Raw genomic sequence first — 20,626 nt, forward strand, 5'->3', positions numbered from 1 at the left:
GTAGAGAGAAGATAATGTAATATTGTTACAGTTTAAAATATTGTGTAATATTAAGCACAACTACAAACTAATAGCATTCTTTCGAAAGGGCAGACCCCCTCATTTGTTCTCCCATGCTTTCCAGTTTGAAAATTTTCATTACATTTTTTTTTTTTCCCCCTGAAATTTGGCATGGTAGCCAGAGGTGCTTAAATAGCACCTAATTTAGTAGGCACCTAGCTTAGACTGCCTAATTTAAAGAATTATCTGTGTGTTTGTCTGTCACTGATGGATATTACCAAAATGATCGAAAAAAATAGGACGTTGTCTTTAAATAAGGCTATTTCTATGTTCTGTAGGCAAAACAGGAGCAATTTGAGCTGAAATTTTTCTACACTTGTCTCATGAATTCTAGATGTATTGTACACTCTTTGGCTGCTGAAAGTAAGTATTGGCTGATTTAATCTCATAGGCATGAAGTTTCTTTAAAACTTATTGTAAAGAATGCGGATCTTGTACATAACTTCATTATGAAATGCTCAGCAAAGTTTATTTAAAACGCAAACGTATATGGTCTAGGACACTGCTGTTTGTCGTTGTTTTTCATTTCCAGGTGTGCAAGCATGAGTAGGAACTGAAAAGAATAGCTATGTGTTTTTATTTTCTTGTAGGGTTTTTGTAAAATCAGTGTTTAGGTGGGTTCACTATGTCTCATTCCTAATACCATAGTTCAGACTCCTTATTGGTTGAAAAGAGGTGTTAGTTTTGTTATTTTTCTTGTATTTGATGGTGGTCTGTTTAGAATTACATTGGTCCTATCACTAGTATAATTATCATGTCCAGTTCTACCCATGCACTTAGGTATACTATGCATGGGTATACTTTATAGCTCAGGGCATTAGGTAGCTGTAATATTACAAGTCATGGAAAAATACAGGTGGTATGAGAGCAGGTGAGCAGTGTAGCAATCCTCAGCTGTATGTATAGAATAGGCAGCGTGGGGTCACATCAGTTCTGCAGTGCTGTGCTCCGGGAGGGCTGGCTGGGTTAAAAACGCAGCTTTGGACCGAAGGTGTTAAGCCTTTGTGTTAAAGTGTGGCACGTGCATCTCCTTGCTTGCCATGCCATTGGGGTGATTTTCTAGTCTGGAATGAGACAGTCCGTCTCTCTGTGGCTGTACCAAGCTGACACTAGAATCACTTGGGATGTCTCACCACACTTCCCAGTGTTCCCTCTTCTGCAAAGAGGGTGCAGGGAGTTATGGCAAGGTTTCCTCCTTAGTCTGATGCTAGGTAAGGTCTGGCAAGGTTAATGGAAGTCATTCTGCACTTTGGGAGCCCAGCTTTCTCTAGAAACAGTATAACTGCTTTAGAGTTATGCTTGCTTTCTTGTATCTATTTTAAAGATGAGATAATTGCCCATAAATAACTGAGTTGACTGCTACATAGTTTCTTTCTTTTGGATAAAAGTTCTCAGGAGTGGATTCTTTAGCAATTAGATGGTTTCTGTAGGCCCTTCGTATGAAGAGGATGAGAAAATGGGAAAGAAAAAGGTTTTGAAACAATAGAAACAGCTGGCAGGATTCAGAAGGGGAAATGGGGACAGAGAAGAGGGTCATGGCTTGGGGGCTCTCAAAATCAGACCATTGCACTAAGACAAGCCAGTATAATGTTTTTACTTATTAAATGGAAAATGTTTAACATTATGCTGACTTCTTAAGACAGGCTTAACTATTCTTAGACAGATGGGATTTAGCTTGTGGCACTTGTGCTACTACTGTAGGGAATATTCTGAACCTTCATATGAAAAATTGACTAGATCTGACGAATTGATCTTAAAATTCACTAGCTTTTTTGCTCCGCAATCCTAGCTGCAAATCCCATACAATATAATTTAATGAAAATGTATAGGTTTTTTTTCTTGTTTAGCTAAGTGAAAACCCTGCAGTTTGTTACAGCTCAGAGTACTAACGAATGTGAACAGCAGAAATGGTGGAAGAAAGTGATATAGGAAAGGATTTTCTTACACACAGATACTAGTGCAAGTGGACCAATAGTAGGCTTGAGACAGCATCTACAGTTCTGGATTTGCCCCAGAGACTGAGTTTGTTGATATTTCGCTGAAGTCTTTTAATTCTCCAAATTACTTTTCCTTTCAGGGATGGTGGTAGTGTCCGGCACCCTTCTGTAAGAGTTCATCTTTCTGTCTCATTTTTTGCTCCCCCAGCCCTGACCTGACATGGGCTGTCCTTGTCTGCGAAACTTCTTATCCCATTTTCTCAGGTCTGGTTTCTTAAATGTATAGTTTTTGGGGCAACCTTTGAAGTGACATTAGAAATTGTCAGTGGCACTTGGCTATAGTCCTAATGTGAGGATGATGGATCAATTGCACTGTGAGAATTAACTCTGTCTGCTCTTCTTTCCCTGCCCCATGCCTTGTTTGCTTTTTCTTTCCCATACTTCTGAGATTAGGGACAGAGAAATAATTACCTCTTACGATAGTACATATGTTAACAACACTGTAATTCTAGTTTGGTGGTGTTCAGCTGTCCAGAAACATATAAATGTGGCTTGCTTGGTTTGAAAAACTGGTGCTCAAAATCAGAATTAATTAATAAATTTTCAGGGATTTTCAAAATTAATATTTTACAAACATACATCCAGGACACTTTGCTTTTTTCTTAGCTATGATTTTTCTTTAACCTATACATGCATATGTTTCCTTTTCACTCGGTCTTTTTTCTCTTAATACGGACTTGCCACTTAAAAGGCCGTTTCTACTTTGTTTATACATATTTGACTTAATGCACTATGTGTATCCCACTGACTGTTGCACATTAACATATTACTTTATCTAGAAGAACTTTTTCTTGCCATAACTTGACATAAGCAACAGTGCATTTTTTCATTTTCTATGATTTGTTATTTGGTGCCTTGAGCATTAAATTGTTGTCTATGTTGTGCCCCAAATAGCAGCTTGAAACTAGTGCCAGAGGAGAGTGTTCTTGTAAGTCACATTTGTTTTCAGATGAATGACCTGAGTGTGCCTAAGTTATGCTGTTTTAAAAGGAAGCATTTATCTTGTAAAGTATTATTTTCTTACCATTTTAATACAACAGGTAACATTGATAATTACTGAAAAATTGAATAGATTGGATTTGTTTATTTGATGGTGATATATTTCTCTCAGGTCTTAAAACCTTATTTGTACGGTCTTCTGGGGACTGTATTTCCATTGTATGAAAGAAAGATGGGAATTCTGTTGGGGTTTTTTGTTGTTGTTTTTAATCTAATTATATATAATTTCCATATAGATCTGCTTTTCATGAGCAGGGCTTATCTGGCAATTTAATTTTAGTTAAGAAAGCTTTTTTTAAAGCCTGAATAATTTGTTATTCTTCAGGAAACTAGAATAAGAAGGGCTGTGGTTGATGTGGTATTACAGTAAGTAAACATAATCTGTATTTTGTTTTTATGGGATATGCTACTTCAGTATTGTCAGCTGAGCTTCTACTTATCTTTTGAATTCATTGGTACTTTTTCCATGTCTTTTGGCTGAACCGTAACTGAAGTGATTTTGATGTTCTGTATTACTTACAAATTGAGTTTCTGTCTCTCTGCTATTTAAGGATACTTATTCTATGTCTAATTTATTTCCAGTTAATGGGATGTTTTTCCATATTTTTGCTTTGCTTAGTTTAGCATATAATACAATGCATTTTCTGTACTTCATAATGCTTTTATGCTGTTCTCTAATCAATATCGTAGTGCACTTTGAATCACTTATTGTCTTTACCATGCTCCAACATGAACGGTCCAGGACTTTTTAAATTATTATTTTATTTTTTATCTCATTCTCTTTTAACCACTGGTGTTGTGACAAATGAGATACAGGTGGATTCTACTTGCTGCCTTGAGGCATGGAAACAGAGCAACAGTGTTTGACACTTTGCTCTAGATTTACATCCCTCCTGCTGCTGGTTCTTTGTCCTCCCCCTCTGTCTAGTCAGGTGCTTCGGGCATTATGTGAAACTTATTTATATGCTTTGCCTTTTTTCCTCAAAGGATTCTTCTGATGATTTGGGTCAGCAATTCTGCCATTTGTTTGTTGATTCATTTTCATTCTAAATTTAAAAACCCAGCAACTTTTGTTACAAAATAAGATTTAATGTCTTGCATAAAAATGGGTGTCATGCTCTTATAGACTATTACCTTTTGTTCAATGTAAATGTGTTCAGTGTAAATGAAGGCCTGGTATTGAGAATAAACAGGTTCTGTATTGATCCCCACCCCCTGGCCCCAGTTGTCATAAGGTCTGATAAAACTCAAATCCATCCTGTACAAAACTGCTGAAAATAGAGCTCTGCCTACAGCAGCAAAGAGCTTTCAATAACTTGGATAAAGCTGTACTCGTGACTGTCAGGGGAGCTGTGCTGTGAGGCAGGAGAGGTAGCACTTGGCATTTGACTCCAGCCTGAAGAAGACACCTCTGTTCATGTTTACTTACCTTGATAATTAGAAGGGCTGGAATTGTTTCTGCTCAAATTGATTATGCTTGTTTGAGAATGTATTAACTTTGGGAAACTGGACATTTCAGCCTTTCAGTCCACGATGGCTATTGTGAACGCTATTTTGAGCTATTCAGTGAAATACTGTAAGTTGTTACAGTGTGACTCTTGAGAGGAAGCCAGTCTTCGATGTAGTGGTTTTGTTTCAGGATGCTGTCAAAATAGTCATTGCCAGCATAGTCGCAGCATACGGTCCTTGGTTTTGAAAAATGCTGAGCAGATTGGCATATTCTAGCAACACATTTGGATTATAATGTAAAATTACAACTTCATTGCCGGCAGTCCTGTAACATAAAAATGAGGCTCTTTGGTACTAGAAGGGTGATCAGTAAAAGTGGAATACAGTGTCCTGTTTGCAGTCAGCTGGACAGTTTGGGTTTTTGTAGAATACTTGAGAAAAGAGAAAGGTCTCTTATTCTGGCTGTTTCAAAACTCTTTATGTCTGAATTTCTAGAACTTTTTGACACTTGAGTGGCTGGGTAGGAGGACTGTACTTGGGGTACTTCTCTACACTTGAAATCAACTCCAGAAGGAGTTGGTATCTTACTGAAGAGGACCGCTCCTGCGAGGAGGGAGAGGCAAATGTGAATGGTCCCACTGATTTGTAATTAAAATTACTGTTTTCCGGTGTCTATCACTTAAGTATGTTTTAATTTCTTTTTTTTTTGTTGTTGTTGGATTGGTATGGTATTGCAAGTGTCTGATTGAAAGGAATTAAAGGAATTGGATGTGAAAGGTATTAAAGGAATGTCTTTAGCCTACCTAACTTCACTCTAACTTCCTCTGTAAGCAGTGGCATTAGATTCAGTAATATTAACATGACAGTGTCTCTTGTAGGATAATCATGGGTCAAACCGGAAAAAAATCTGAGAAGGGACCAATTTGTTGGCGAAAACGTGTGAAATCAGAATATATGAGACTGAGGCAGCTCAAGAGGTTTCGACGTGCAGATGAAGTAAAGGTATGTCATCTTTTGGTTCTGTTGCTTAAAAAATTGTACAAAAATTGACTGTCTTCTGAAGTATGAGTTGTCCTGCAGTTAACACCTGCAATAACAATTTCATTAAATACTTTGTTAACGTACTGAAAACTTGTCTTAACTCTGTGACCTTATAAACAGGTATGACACATTTATATATGATTGAATCAGGCATGCTAAGTAGAAGAAAAGACTGTGGAGAGCAAGTACGGCAACTTCTTTAGCCACATACGCTTTCTAATTCCATTTAGAATTTAGTTCCATGCTAAACCTCTGAGTCTCTAAACATGAGAACACGGTTTCAGTCAAAGAAAGGGATAATGAACTATATTGAGCCTCACTGACATTTAAACAAAATTTAGGGGGGTGAGTTTTGAGCACTTTTTTTTATCCTGTCTGGTTTTGTTTATTTTTTTAGTAAATGTTATAGTGCCTTAAGATGCTAGCAGGTGAATTTAGAGTCTTTGATTTTTTTTTGGTAACGTTTACAATTGTGATTAATTTTTAGAGTATGTTTAATTCTAATCGTCAGAAGATAATGGAAAGAACTGAAATCTTAAATCAAGAATGGAAACAACGTAGGATACAGCCTGTTCACATCATGACTTCTGTGAGCTCATTGCGCGGGACCAGGGAGGTTGGTTAACATGTGTTGTGGTAATTCCACTTACAAGGTTGTTAGCACGTTTTCATTTTATTACTGGAAAATTGGCTATTCTTCATTTTTTTTTTTTTTTTTTTCCCAGCATGACATGACTTGGCAGCTAAATATTTTTCATACCAGTCTCAAAGAATTTATTTATTATTTGCTTCAATTATATGACTTCTGGAAAGCAATAAATACATAGCAGGCTACCTAGCTTTGAATGACACACAAAAGTGAAACTTCTTTATTTCTGATAATATTTGGATAATCCTCAGCATCCTTTAATCAAACCATTTTGTCTCACTGAGATTGGGAGTTTAATCTTGCTCCTATTGGAGTTGACCCCCAGTGGTACAAATGAGTAGTTACTTAGGTTCTTACTGAGTTAAAGCACTTGACAAAGTCTTCTTTATATTAATTAAAGTAATTTAATCACAGAGGTTCTAAAAGGAGTTAGTTGAGTTGATGCACTCTTGTGTTGCACAAGCAGACTGGACGCTAAATTTGTGAAAAACACTTCCATGATTGTGATGCAATTTGAGCACCTAAACTGGCTTTCATGTTGGTAGCTCAAATAGTTTTAAGCCTACTCCAAATTTCTGTATTCAGCCCAGGTTAATTTATCTTCTTTCTCAGTTGCTCTTTAGGCACTTCTCCAAACTAAGCTAGTTTGAAGCTGTTTTATGTGTAATAATCTGAAAAGCTAACTCTTTTCAGTGGGATGAGAATGGAAAGATTTTGCTCCAAATAGGTTAAAAAACCCCAAACAAACCACTTTCTCTTCAAGGAAATTTTTCAGATTTTCCTTTCCCTAAAATTTTAGTGGGGAACTGAGGACGTGTGTGTGTGTCACGGAGGTGCATTTGTGTGCATGCATGTTCAAATGCAAACAGGCAAGGACTTCTGCCTGAGTGTTTTCTTTTAAACATGAATGAATATGCTATTATTCATGTACAGCTCTATACCTATTATATGGCACTGTAGGATCAGAACTTCTGATAATAATTGACACAGGTACACATCTGATTTTCACTTTTTTTTGTTAGTAAAAGATCATTCCTCACCATTCCTCTTTTTTCTTTTTTTTTTTTTAGCTTGATTCACTATTCTTTTATCTTAATTTCCTGCCTGAATTGATTTCCTGCCTGAATTGATAGAGCACACTAATTACTGCATTCAAATCCAATCTCTGTCTCATGAATCAGAACTCTAATGCTTGATTTAAGATTGCCATAATTTATAGTGAGAGAAGTGAGGCAAAGAAATGGTGGGGGTTTTAAAAGATTACCTTAAAATCTTTTTTTTCTTAATATGCTGAATTTCTTCAGAGTTGCATAGGACACTGGCTAGAAGTTTAGTGACCTGATGGAAAGGTTTTGTGAGAGCCTTCATGTGTTTGGTGAAGACTGCAGGGCATCGCTGGTGACGTAGATTTTCTCCAATGGCTAGTCCAGTCAGCATCAACCAGAGACCATAACATGTCCTGTGCTAGCCTAATAAACAGTAAGCTGAGTTCCATACCAAAACAACGGGGCAACATAACTGAGACTTGGTACCAAACACTTTGAGTCATTTTGATGTAGCTCATTTGTCAGCCTGAGACTTCTAGTTCCAAAGATAAAAGTAATTATTTTTTTACTTTTGTATTTTTCTTTAAATATACATGAAAAATATGCTAGATGGCTGCTAGCTAGAAAATTAAACATTAACCTGAAATGGGAGTAAAGCACTAGCATAGGACAGTGTCTTGAGTATTGATATACACAGCAGAAATCTAATTTAATTTGCTGCAGATTAAAAAGAAAATAAATAAATCTGGCTTGTGTCATTCTACCGGGGTACTGTCTCTGTATACTGTTTGTTACATTACTTTGTGTATTTCTTTAGAAATGTGAAGCTCTGTTCATCTTTCCCTTCTGGAAAGGAGAAAGATCTTTTGTCTCCACTTCCTTTTTTCCTTTCAGGTAGCTATGATAGCTGTTCTAAGCTTTGTTTTACCTACCTCCAAATCCTCTTTGTTGTACTTTCCCTAGCTCCCTGTATGTTCCTGTCTGCTTTTGTTTGTAACTTTTTTTCAGAGTTCTTCATACTGCTGTCCAAGTATTTGAGAAAGTTGATCTGTGTCTGTTAACTGTTGAATAGGTGCAAGAATAACCTAGAAGTTGTCTGTATTTCTATGGCATGTTTATCTTTTGGAGGCTACACAAACCTCTGAATCAGAAAAAAAAGAAGTCCTGTAGCTGAAAAACTCATTGACATGTCCAGAGTTAGATACTAAGAGTTAATTTTCATTTTTCCATTGTAAGCAGTGTGCATAATCAAAGGCTTGAGGATAGGATAAAGATAAACAGACAACAATGAGGAAACAGGGAAAGAATTAACAAGATATATGGAGGATTTATTTCCATAAGATGTCTTGCTGGCATTAAAGTAATTTTTTTTTTTTAAACATAAATAATTCATGATTTCTGCAGTGTATTGATCTGAAGCCAGGGGAATTCAGTTGCCTCTCTGATGGCTTGAGTACATACTCTAACATCAGTATAGCAGCAACAGGTACTAAATCTGTATTGAGAGACCAAACATAATTTGTATTGTAGGTCAAATAGTCTGAGTAAAATATATCATGGGCGCTTACTAATAAGTGGAAAAAACCATCATGATCTATTAGCAATGTATTGACATAGAAATAATTCTTGTGTCTTTTTCCTGCTAAACCTATTCTTAATATTATGCCCTAAAAATCTGATGCATTTTTCAAAGGCTGATACGGCTAATTTTGACAAACACTTTGCATTTTTTACATTGTAGAGTATTCTTCTGTGATTTTTTTTCTTTCTTTTTGTTTCTGATGTTGCTATGTAAGTGTAACTTCAGCCTCTTATTTCAGTGCTCTGTGACGAGTGATATAGATTTTCCAAAACAAGTCATCCCACTGAAGACTCTTAATGCTGTTGCTTCTGTGCCTATAATGTATTCTTGGTCTCCCCTTCAACAGAATTTTATGGTAAGTTTAAAAAAGTGCTGGGAGGAGGAATGTATGGAGAAAAGGGAAGGGTTAATTTTAGAAATAAGCAGCAAAAATCTGTTGCCAGTTACGCTCCTTATCTTTTTGGTATTGGTAATAAGGCAGTAATAATCAGAAATAGGCTCCCCCAAATAAAATGGGGGGAAAAAAAAAAAGGTAACTTGATTGCAAACTAAACCTCTTCCTCAGTGAACCTAAATATCTCTAAAACCTTGCTGTAAAGAGACCCTAAGTTTATTTAATTCAGGTGATGAATTGTCTTGTATGGTATTTAGCAAATGTAGATTTATTTGAAAGCATATAATTAGTGTAATGAGAAATATTTTCTGAGGGGTATGAATGTCTTTATGTAAGACAATCGACCAACGTATCTGTAGCAGAATAGTAATTCTTATGGAATAGAGAACTTAATCCTGAAATAGTGTCCTCACATAATGGTCATTCTTATATAGCAACTGAGTATAGCCTTTTCTTCTGATTAGCTTCACTGTATGCAAAAGCCATAATGTTAGATTTCTGATGTAGGTATTCGGCTTATTTGAAAAGCTTAGCTTATTACAAATCTTTGTCACATCATTTTGTATATGATCACCTTTGCTGACTGGGTATTACAATAATAATCGTAGCAAAGTGATTTAAATAACCGGCTTTATCAGTAGATGTACAGAGTTCTTCCACACATTTTTCTACTTGCTTTCAATTCATCACTGTTTGGATATTTTGCACTGCTGCAGAATCATGATCAGCAGGAGAGTTTACATTTATTTTCTTAACAATAGAAGGTTCTTCTGTAGTATTGGAAGATACAGCTAAGTATCAAGGTTCATAAATTCTACTGACAAAACATGGGAGTATTAATGCATTTTGTTGATATGCAGACAAAAAGAAAAAAAAGTCAGTGGCGTTCAGATTAAATTGTGAGGCATGTTTCTGTGCTTGCTGTTTAGACAACTTGAATTTAGAGTCTTTTTGTATCGTATGTTCTTATCTCTGGCAAAGCAATGAAGGGGTGTGTTCCACTGCACATTACTGTGGAAGAGAAGGAAGGAAGGGAGAATGAACTTATCAAATGCAAGTTTCCCAAAGCTAGGTAGCTTCCTGTGTTTCAGTAGTAGAAGCTTTATAGAAACACCCTGCTAACCTTAATGTTAGGAGCTAGTGTCAGTATCTTGAGCCAGTCACCACTAGCACAAAAAATTGTTGAGGGTTTTGTTTTATTTATCTAGTTAATGGTAAATGTGGTAAAGCAGTGAAGCCAGTTAGTTAACTGTGATAGCTAGACACTTGTAGATTGTAAAAATGGCAATGCAGAAATGGTCAATTGAAAACGCAATTTTAACTTGTTTGATTGTAACTGTTGTTACTAGGTAGAGGATGAAACAGTTTTACATAACATTCCGTATATGGGAGATGAAGTGCTTGACCAGGATGGTACCTTTATTGAAGAACTGATCAAGAACTATGATGGGAAAGTGCATGGAGACAGAGGTGAGCCCAAACACTCAGGTATACTAATCACTTCTTCCTATATAAATAATTGTCAGTGTTGCTTGTTAAGGCCTGATGCTTGATTGTTACAGTAGTACCTCTAAAATCCCTACATTGGGTAAACATTGGGTATAATAGACTTCCTTAATTAAATATATTGCTTTGCATTTTCACAAGGCTGCAAAGTGTTAAAGTGGTAGTACAGAAAAATTAAACACATTAACTTTTTCCCTAGACCATACAGTGATTCATCATAATGCTTAGGTACAACTTGGAGAAGTTCTTGGTCTTCAATTTCATGCTCACAGCTTTGGAATATAGTAGTGTAATGTCCCTACATGTGTCCTGCCTAGCAGAAAGTGGGAGGAGAATTATGCAAAACTCTGATAATAACAATACTTGTGAATGTGATTTGATAGAATAACCTCTTCTGGGTTTTGTGGTTGGTTTTTTTTTTTTTCCCTTTAAGGAAATTATTAGCCATTTAAAAACCTCCTTTCTGTAAGTTAGCTTATAGAGCAAAGTTGTATCCTTCTGTTGCTACACTATATATGTGTATTCTTAGGTGTAGTTTACCTCTTATTCTGTGTGGGAGCTGGACTACATGCTATGTCATCTGTCTCTTAGTTTGCTAAGTCTGAAGTGAAGTAGCAACCTTTCACTTGCTCTATGTGCCCACTCAGAACTGGCTTTTACAAGCCTGAACTTCACAGTTGCAAAGGTTTCTCTGACTACTCTGCTTCCCCCTTCACAGAAACATTACCCACCCCCAAATGGGGAATTGTTTCTTAAAATTGGTTATATTCCTGTTAATGTAGGATGACTGAGAAAGAGAACCACATTTTTGAGTATTGTGTGCCACTCACGAAGGTTAAGCCTGCGATTCAATAATAAATGTTACTCAGTCCTATACTAGTCTTGTTAATGTCCTCAGGATAGCTGGTGCCTTTATATTTAATGAGGAACATGAAAGGTTTCATGGGGTTTTGCCTTTGGATATTTTTACAGATTTACTGATTGCTGACATCCTTGTCAGAGAACTGGTTATGTCAAAATGGTGACATTACTAGTAAATGTCTTCTATTATTGATTTAATTTATTATTAAATGAGTCTAGCTTATTAAATTAGTCTAGCTTTAAAATTAATCTTGTTTCACCATCTTGAGTCCCAAGTTTATGATGGCAATTTCTGTTATTATGGGTCCTTTAAAACTATATATCGAAAGTAGAAAGATGATATTTTAGTCTCCCAATAACTAATATTCTTGTCTGACTGTAATTAAATGTAAATGCTGTGGGAATCTGTAATCCAGAGGCATTCCCATATAAGAGTCAGAATTGTAAACTACCTCTGTAATTGCACTTTTGGGAGAGAAATTCATACTAACCTGTGTGTGTATATTAAAAGTTCTGTTTAAAACGTCCAAATGAAGTACCTGCCTGTTTTCATTGTCTACACAGAAACAAAACTATTAGTTTCCTTCAAGTTATAGTTTGACATCCAACCCCAGTCCAAGTTCAAAAGGGTGGTGATAAGCACTATAGTTCCCACACAGCTCATGGTTATTTTTTGAAAAATAACAGCAGTGTCTGTCAACACTAACTACGATTTTCCTCTCTGCCTTATTGTCTATCTGTGCTGCCCTCTCAATTTTACAGCAGAATATAAGCTAGTAAGCAGATATATGCAGCATTGTATCCTTCAGTTTTCTCTTGAATTTTTTGTATATAACTGTATTCTTTTTTTATCACCTTGCCAGCGAGTTCTATAGTGGGGAAGTAGATGCTATGGAACTACCAAGCAAAAGTCTCTCTGGAGATTCCCTAGGTGTCCAGTGATAGCTTCATAGATTGACTGCATGCATTTCCAGGCTGGCTTAACCCAACCATGTTGCAATTGGGATTCTGGCATAAAATCTCTTAAATAGTCTAGCTAGTTAGAAATTTTTTTTATCTTCCAAGAAAGAGAGATTTATTTATGTCTACTGGTATGAAGCACAACAAGTCAGGAGAAGAAAAATTTCAACAAGTTTCCTTCTCCCCTTCCCAGCTGTCAGTCTAAGAAATAAATACCGAGTATTTTTAACTCTTCTCAGTTCATACATTGGAACTAAGAGGGGAAAAATGCAAAATTGTTTTTCATAAATTACAGCATTTGCCATAATTCAATTTAACTGTAGGGAGGATTAAAAATACTTCGTATACGCATTGTGCTTTTCTGTTCACTCCCAATTTTGCTGAATTTCAGAATGTGGATTTATCAATGATGAAATATTTGTTGAGCTGGTCAATGCACTTGGTCAATATAGTGATGATGAAGATGATGATGATGGAGATGACAATCCTGATGAAAGAGATGACAAGCAAAAAGATCGGGAAGGTAACAGGATGGGTATGTCTGTCTGCAGACTTTAAAAATTAAAACCAAAACCCCCTTTTCTTTAATCACTCAGTAAATTTGTTCAAACCCTTCTACTTGATAGTTTTCAGGTCTAAAGTAGCATCATTTTCTTCATCATTTCCTTTGCCATTTAGTTCAAGAGTTGTACAGAGGATACTACAAAAGGCGCTTTTGCCAATTTTTGTTTATCTGCATACTGAGACAGTCAAATGCACCAAAAATCAGTTTGGTATCTATCTAATAAATGCTTTGGTACTCCTCAGAAGATGAAATATCATTATTCTAAAGTAGGCAGAGTTCTGAATTGCCATCTCCATCTGCTGGTGAAATAATGGTTTCTCCAAATTTTACTAGTAGAGTTCTCTTAGCAGGAAAGATCACTTAATGCAGTTTGTTGTCTGTAATTTAGAAATAAAAACCTTTGCTCCTTCTTTTTTATTAGGATTTTGGTGAAGTCCCCCTTTCTCTGAACACTTCCTTGAAGTAGCAAAGAAGCAGAAATAAAATTTTTTGTTTTCCAAATTTTTTGCTTCTTTGACAGAGAAAGAAAGCCACCCACCTCGGAGATTTCCTTCTGACAAGATATTTGAAGCCATTTCCTCGATGTTTCCAGACAAGGGTACAGCAGAAGAACTGAAAGAGAAGTAAGAAAGTATTTCTTAAGATACATTGCTGTGTTGCTTTATGAAACAAAGATTCCTTGACTTCGTTAAATATTTGTTGATTCAGAATGGTCCCCCTTGCAGCTAGGTTCTGTGGCAGTTGTGTAACTTCTGCAAGTGATACTTGAAGGGAATTGGCTGTTCCCGCTGAGTCAAAAAATACAGAGGTGTTTATTAGCCTTCCTTTCAAACTGTTGAAAAGTGACTGCGTTATTTTTTTGAGGTGGTAAAATAAAAGCTTCTGTTTAAAGAAAAAAAAAAAGTCTCCTTTCTGGAGTTAGTGAGTAATAGTAATATATATATGAGGACATGATGGTCCAGAAAATAAATGCATTCTTTCCTAACCAATTTTGTATTTGTATAAATGAGTATGGAATTAATAACTTGTCACGTCACTAACAGATTGACCTTTCTAGCTGGCACATATTTCTTAATTTTTTTTTTTTAATTTGTCACTGAAAATGCAGAGTACTGGAATGAAAAATTTTTTTTTTTTTATTATTATTATATGAAATAAATAACTTCTATTTCTTTCTTTTAAGATACAAAGAACTCACTGAGCAGCAGCTTCCTGGAGCTCTTCCTCCTGAGTGCACACCAAACATAGATGGACCAAATGCTAAATCTGTTCAGAGGGAGCAAAGCCTACACTCTTTTCACACACTCTTCTGTAGACGCTGTTTTAAATATGATTGCTTCTTACATCGTAAGTACGATTATAGCCCGCTTGTATATCTCTTACTTTTTTGCAAGTCAGGAAACTTAAAAGTACCATAAGATGCAATACAGAAGGAAGGAAAGAGAAGAAAAAAATAAAAGCAGTAATATCACTAAAGTTTACAAAAACATCTTGTCCATGTTGTCATCATTTTGCAGTGAAAACTATACCTCAGAAAACTGAATGCACCTCTTTGGGGTAGTTTGTTATCCTCTTTGCATTTAGGAATTCGTATAGAATTTCTGGCTGGGACCAACCTGTAATGTTACTTCTCTTTTTATAGTCTTCAAGAAAACTACATTGTTTTCTACTACTGTTTCTGTGTTGCACTTTCTCAGTTTGTGCATGGAGAATGGAATATATTTCTCCATAAAAATACCTGGTTATTCATCAGACTTGCTTCATTTTCCAGCAGGGAGAATGAATATCCATGAACAATTTTTTTATTTTTCTTCTCTCAGGTTACTTTCTAGCCACTTTACTTGTACCTGGTGATTTGAAGAAGAATTGTTTCAGACAGTTGAGTTTTAGAAATTGTGATATTCTTTCCACTGAATTGCTTTCATGTTGCCCCATTCTTCTGGGGGAAGGATTTAACAAGAGCGTTAGTAATGATGTTAGTTTCCATTTGCAAAGTGTGAAGAGTAGGAGAGATTCTGAAGTGCTACTTGAGACAATTCTTTCTCTGAGAATGGAGTCAAACATAAAGGGGAACCTAAGAGTCAAATATGAAGTGGTTTCGACTTGCGGTTGAATTCTCTGATGGCCTCTATTTCAAATTAATTTTCTCTTTTGACTTAACTGTTCATTTGCATGTTCCACTGAGTGTGCACGCATGTTCATTTGGAAATCTTTGTGCTTTGTCAGCAGCTCCTCATCCAGCACACATGCAATCTGCCTGTATTTGTACTTCACGCTGAAGGCTTTACCCAGGGTTGTTGCTTTTTAGTATCCCTTAGTTGCCTTTCAGTTTGAGGAGGAACTGGAGTTATTGTCAGATGGTGGGGAGGGGAGAAGCTTTTCCTGTTCCTAGTTTCTTTAGTATTTGTGGCTTTTGGAGTTAGGTCTTAGTTTCACTTTCTGCTTGCATTCTGTTGGCAGACTTTGCTTGAAAATATAAAGCAGCTCTTACTTCTGAATAATGTTTAAGAACAGTAAGTTTCTGGAGGTATAGCTGCAGCGTTGTCCAGGCAGCTTCAACACGGGCATGTTCTGTGAAGCTGCAGGTTTTGCTTAGAAGTATCTTAGTTGCCTGGATGACTCATTCCAAGAAGTGCTGTGTGCAGCCTTAGTCTGTAGGACAGGGAAGTGAAGCTGTATACTAGCTCTTGGCAAATCCATTTGTCTGGCAGTGGTTTTACGAGTTCTTGACACTCAGCAGTCTAGCAGGGAGACTGAGTGCCAGTCTAGTTTTACTTCTTCAAAAGGATTTTGGTTTTTAAGTCAACAAGAAAGCATTGTCCAGACATAGTAAGAACAGACTTTTTACAGGAGCACCCCAGAAGATTTTTAGGTAATTCTGCAGCAGTGGTTTTAGGCCATTTTTCTCACTAGTTTTATAAACTTGTAGGATTTTTCCAGTGAAGATATAGGCTCCTCTAAAATACACATATATTTGATTACTTAGTTTATATAGATTTGCCTTTCATAGTAATTTTTACAGATTGTTAGAAGTAGAACTGGAAGGATCCACAGACCACATTTCAGTACCTGGGAGTACTCTGGGGAGCCTGGTATTACCAGTCCACAGTTTTGAGGCACCAACTCTGTGAGACTTCTTTTAGTGCTGTGAAGGACAGATTCATAGTGTTGTTCATTTTGACATGTTCTTAAGTGGCAGATTCAGCCAGTGACAAAGTCCAGAGTCATGTCACTGATCAGCTGAAGGACTTCAGTTCTCACACTAGCAGCATCCTTTAAGCTGAAAATGCTGAGCCCCCTTTCCTTGTGTTCATAACCTTCAGATGGAAGACAAAGTGTTCCTGTGTATGCTAAAGATTGCCTAAGTTCTTGTTGCTGGTGATTTTTGATAAGTCCCTTAAACAAGTCAGTATTCTTTCCAAAGTGGTGTATGTCCAAGGCTTCATTTTAAACCATGCCTCGTGTTTAAAAAGGCCCAAACTTTAAGTCATCTCTTCAGGTTTTCAGGGCCATAGCAGAAAGAAGGAAGAATAACACTTCCACTGTGGAGGCATTCAAGATGTACCTTTGTGTCAAGATGGAGTGTGAAATTACCGGTTATGATAATGCTCCTTATGGCAGCTTATGCAGCACGTGCGTTGTCACTGATAAAAATATACTTGATACTTGATTGTTGCAAAGAGATATTTGAAGCTTGATTTACACATTCACTATGTAGCCTCCAGACTGGACACTGAATGTAGTAAACTGATGCTTCAGTCACCATTCCCTGAAGACATACCCAAATCCCACCTCTACAATGACTAGTCACTGCTTTGGATGCATTGCTTCCTTCTGCTTTTGTCTATAGTAACACCAAAGAAAGGGGATGGTTTTCTGTCTGTGTGTCTGTCTGCTTGTCTGTCTAGAGCTAGGAATTTATCTGTTAAAAACTGAGAGAGTCAGTTGTATGACCTCTTTGCTTTCTGTGAAATTTTAAGACTGTTGGTCAAAATCCACCTGATTCATTGCTGGGAATAAGTAACTCATCAAAAAAAAAGACTACTTTGGTTATTGGAAGGCTGCACTAGCAATTTTGAGTGTCTGCAACAATTTACCAATTTAACTTTTTAAAAAAGTTGCTAACATTTCTCCTAGCACCCTAATCAGTTGCCCCTATGTTCTACTTCATGCAGTTGCCAAGCACTACAGGATGATGTCCTGGCTTCTGCAGATGACATTTTTGATGAATTACTTTGGTAACGTGGTGGGCTACAGTGATCAGATTTGTACTTTGAAAGGCACAAATCTCTAGAGAAGGCATAGAGAATTAAAATACAGGAATCCTATTAGGTCTGTTTTTGATTTTTGTAATCCCCCCTCTTAGATTCCTTCTTTTTTTTTTTTTTTTTTTTTTTTTAAGATTAGCCTTATTTTATGTAGTTTCAAATCTTTGTTCTAGAACATTTGATTTAAATATTGGAAAAGTTATCATTAGATTTTTAACGTGTCAAGTCCCCTTGACGACCTGGCAATCCCTTTATGTGCAGGTGATGACATTACTGAAAAAACTTGTGTACCGACTTCATTTGCTGACAGCAAGGAATTATGCCTAAATGTCTGGACTAACAAAGAATTTAGAAGAAGGAAAAATATCAGGTAGGGAGAATTTCCCAAATAGCTTGACTGTGAAGCAAATGTACATTTCAGGCTAAACTGTTGCCTGTGTACTTTCACATTATGAAAAATATGAGAATTGAGCCCATTGTGGATGAGACAGGTAATAAATCTCAAAGATGGAAAACATGCTCAGTGAAGGAGTTTTAGAATGACTTTCTTAAGGAAATTATTGAAGAAATACAGAGCTTAGTTATTTAGGAAATTCTGCAAAGTCGTCTTTGATTTTTTTAAAAAGAATTCCTGCTGATATTTGCAAGATTCATAATACAGCTATACAAACAGTTTTATTCTTGTCCTGGGTCCTTTCTTTGTAACAAGCCTCCCAAAAAATAACTTGCAACGGTGGTGGTAGATTCTGACTATAGTTGTCAGTACTATACTATGTTGGGTGTTTTTGAAATAGTGGAATACAAGATATGATTCTAATATTAAAGTATCAGATATAGTGTATTTTTGAGGTCTCGCTGGTTTAAAAAGTCAAAAGTTGATTTGTTTCACTGCATTACGAACTAAACATTTCTTCATTGTCTAAAGGAAAACAATTTAAAAAAAATGAACACTCATTGTAGGACCTCTGCAAATGAACTTGAGAGAAATGTTTGCATCTGCAAGTGACATAAAAAGAATAGTTTTGGTTTCTGCACATTACAGCAGTCTGATATGGACCATGGCTTGCAAATGTTTTACTGTTCTTTTGCATTGTTGCGAAATTATTTTTCTTGTGGTATGAAAAGAGGGTAAAACAGTTATGTGAAAAAAACCCTGAATGAATGAAATGGTATACTGTGCAAATTTAAAGATGCAGTGTTGAAAAATCTGGGTTTTCCCCCTCCATTTTTGGGTGGGGGGGCTCCCAATCATCTCATTGTTTTTTAAAAGCTGGAAAAAGGGTGGAATAACTGGCATTAAATTGCAAGGTTTCTTTGTTATTTAACATATTTTACCTACAGAATGTATGAACACTTCAAGGATATGTGAAACATAAGAGAAGTGACATACCACAGAAAAGCTTTTAACTGGAATATGGGGGAAGAAAGAGTGCTAATAGCAACAATATGCATAAATTACATGCCTATACTTGCTTGTAAATAATTTTTACCTACCTATATGCCCATATGTGGAAAATTGAAGCTTTTTTTGTGTTTTCAGGTTTAAAAAATGTAATATATTTCTCTGGAGAAGGTGATTCAATATTTAATTAGTGATACTTTTATATTGTTTATACCTTTTTAAGAAAGCCTTGGAAGAACATATTGCTTCCCTAAGGTTCCCATGTGCTGCTGTCATTAATACAGGCATAACATTATAGAATTTATGATTTGATTTCCAGCACACCTTCCCTTATGGGAGGGGAGCATGAAGTGATGGTTACAAGACGGAGTGGTTTCATCAGAGAAGCTCTCTTAAGAAGTGCTCACCACCACTGGTCACCCTCCCCACTGGTGCCAAAACAAGTGCTTGTGGAGCTACGCTGCAAACCAGATCACTGAAATGAGATTTGCTTTTAAAAACTTTGTCTGTGAAGACATATGTGAGCTCTGCCCACATTCTTTAAAAGGGAAGGAACTGCATTTAAAAAGTTCAGTCTTGAGAGTATAGTGGACTATTACAAAGAGAAGCCTCGTACACAGTCTAGAAATGAGTAGGAAAGCCTATGGTGGTGGCTTATTGAAGGAGAAGGATGTGTGTGGTGTTGGTACGGAACAGCCCTTATGGATTAATATGGGTAAGAGGGGAGCGAGGGATTTTTTCTTTCAGTTTGAACATTAGCACTTTTTATTCACTGAGTGTTCAAAAACTTACAGTTAAGTTACAGTTGCCTAACTGCAACTGTGGTAAAACAGCAGCATAAATGCTTTTACAGTGCTTGGGAATCATGCATTTTCAGACGGGCATCTTTTGTAGGCCTTCATGGAGCTTTAGAAAACAGTCAGCTAGCTAGCACTGAGTAGTGGGGTTTTTTTGTGGTGTGGTTTTTTTTTTTTTTTAAACTTGAGTGCATTCTCCATTTTTGTTCCTTGCAGTTGTGTATGCCACTGCTAGCACATTTAGGGGGAAACAGTATTTATTGATATCTATCTATCTATCTAAATATTAAAACAAAAAAATTTGTTCCTTGAACATGGAGGGATTTTTAAAAAAAAAAAAAAAAAAAGAGAATTGCATAAAACTAAGGATGGTATTTCTAAAAGCTCCTAATATAATTTGGAAACATGAGTATATGAGTTCTGGTGAGAGTCTAGCTGCAGGTTTTCCAGGCTTCAGTTAAGTAAGGGATACAGAAGAGCTCCCAATACCTCCAGCAAAACTGGGAAAGTCAGTCTCTCTGAAAACATCCTGCTGGGAGGCAGGGATTGCATGGGGGAAAGCTGGTAGAGATGAGCTCTGGCAAAGGGAACGGGTAGGAAACTCTGCCATCCTGTTATAAAGGTGCTCATGTTGCATCTGTAACATACCCAGTTCGGCTCCATGCTGGGTCACTGTTCTGCAACTTATACAGAGCTGTACAGAGTCCATCAGATACATGAGCAGACACTTCTCTGCAAGTTGCAGACTTAACTGTGGTTGTTCTGATCCACAGTGACTGTGTGATGCTAACTTATTTTTACCCTGCAGCTGGGATATAGGAACAACACTTACCACCTGTCAGCTTAGTTGGAGTGCTGATAAACTAATAGAGCAAAAATGCTTAGGTGTCCTTCTTGCTAACAAAAATGAAAAGTGGGTCCATTACCGTTCCAAAGTGTGTGGGGTTGCATTTTCTGACAAGATAGAAATTGAACACCTGAATCTTACAGATTGAGAGATGATCATGCATTAATAGGAGAAGCCCTGAATAAGTCTGTTTAACATGGTAA

General features: G+C 36.5%; 1 protein-coding gene across 7 annotated transcripts in view; it reads left to right on the forward strand.

Annotated features, from left to right (window-relative positions):
• EZH2 (enhancer of zeste 2 polycomb repressive complex 2 subunit) overlaps positions 1–20,626 on the forward strand; it is a 50,444-nt gene that overhangs the window by 15,688 nt on the left and 14,130 nt on the right. For 3 of the 7 annotated variants that reach the window (XM_052795325.1, XM_052795283.1, XM_052795308.1), the window contains exons 2-8: positions 5,384–5,507; positions 6,034–6,162; positions 9,062–9,178; positions 10,567–10,687; positions 12,936–13,079; positions 13,630–13,732; positions 14,293–14,456. In XM_052795325.1, the coding sequence (XP_052651285.1) occupies positions 5,391–5,507; positions 6,034–6,162; positions 9,062–9,178; positions 10,567–10,687; positions 12,936–13,079; positions 13,630–13,732; positions 14,293–14,456 (895 nt within the window). In that variant the 5' untranslated portion in view covers positions 5,384–5,390. Of the gene's footprint in view, positions 1–5,264; positions 5,283–5,383; positions 5,508–6,033; positions 6,163–8,058; positions 8,136–9,061; positions 9,179–10,566; positions 10,688–12,935; positions 13,080–13,629; positions 13,733–14,292; positions 14,457–20,626 lie in introns of those variants that run through there. The other 4 variants (XM_052795317.1, XM_052795291.1, XM_052795299.1 and 1 more) reach the window with 4 other exon arrangements.

This window comes from Harpia harpyja, chromosome 1 (genome assembly GCF_026419915.1).
Source record: "Harpia harpyja isolate bHarHar1 chromosome 1, bHarHar1 primary haplotype, whole genome shotgun sequence".
Classification (NCBI taxonomy): Eukaryota; Metazoa; Chordata; class Aves; order Accipitriformes; family Accipitridae; genus Harpia; species Harpia harpyja.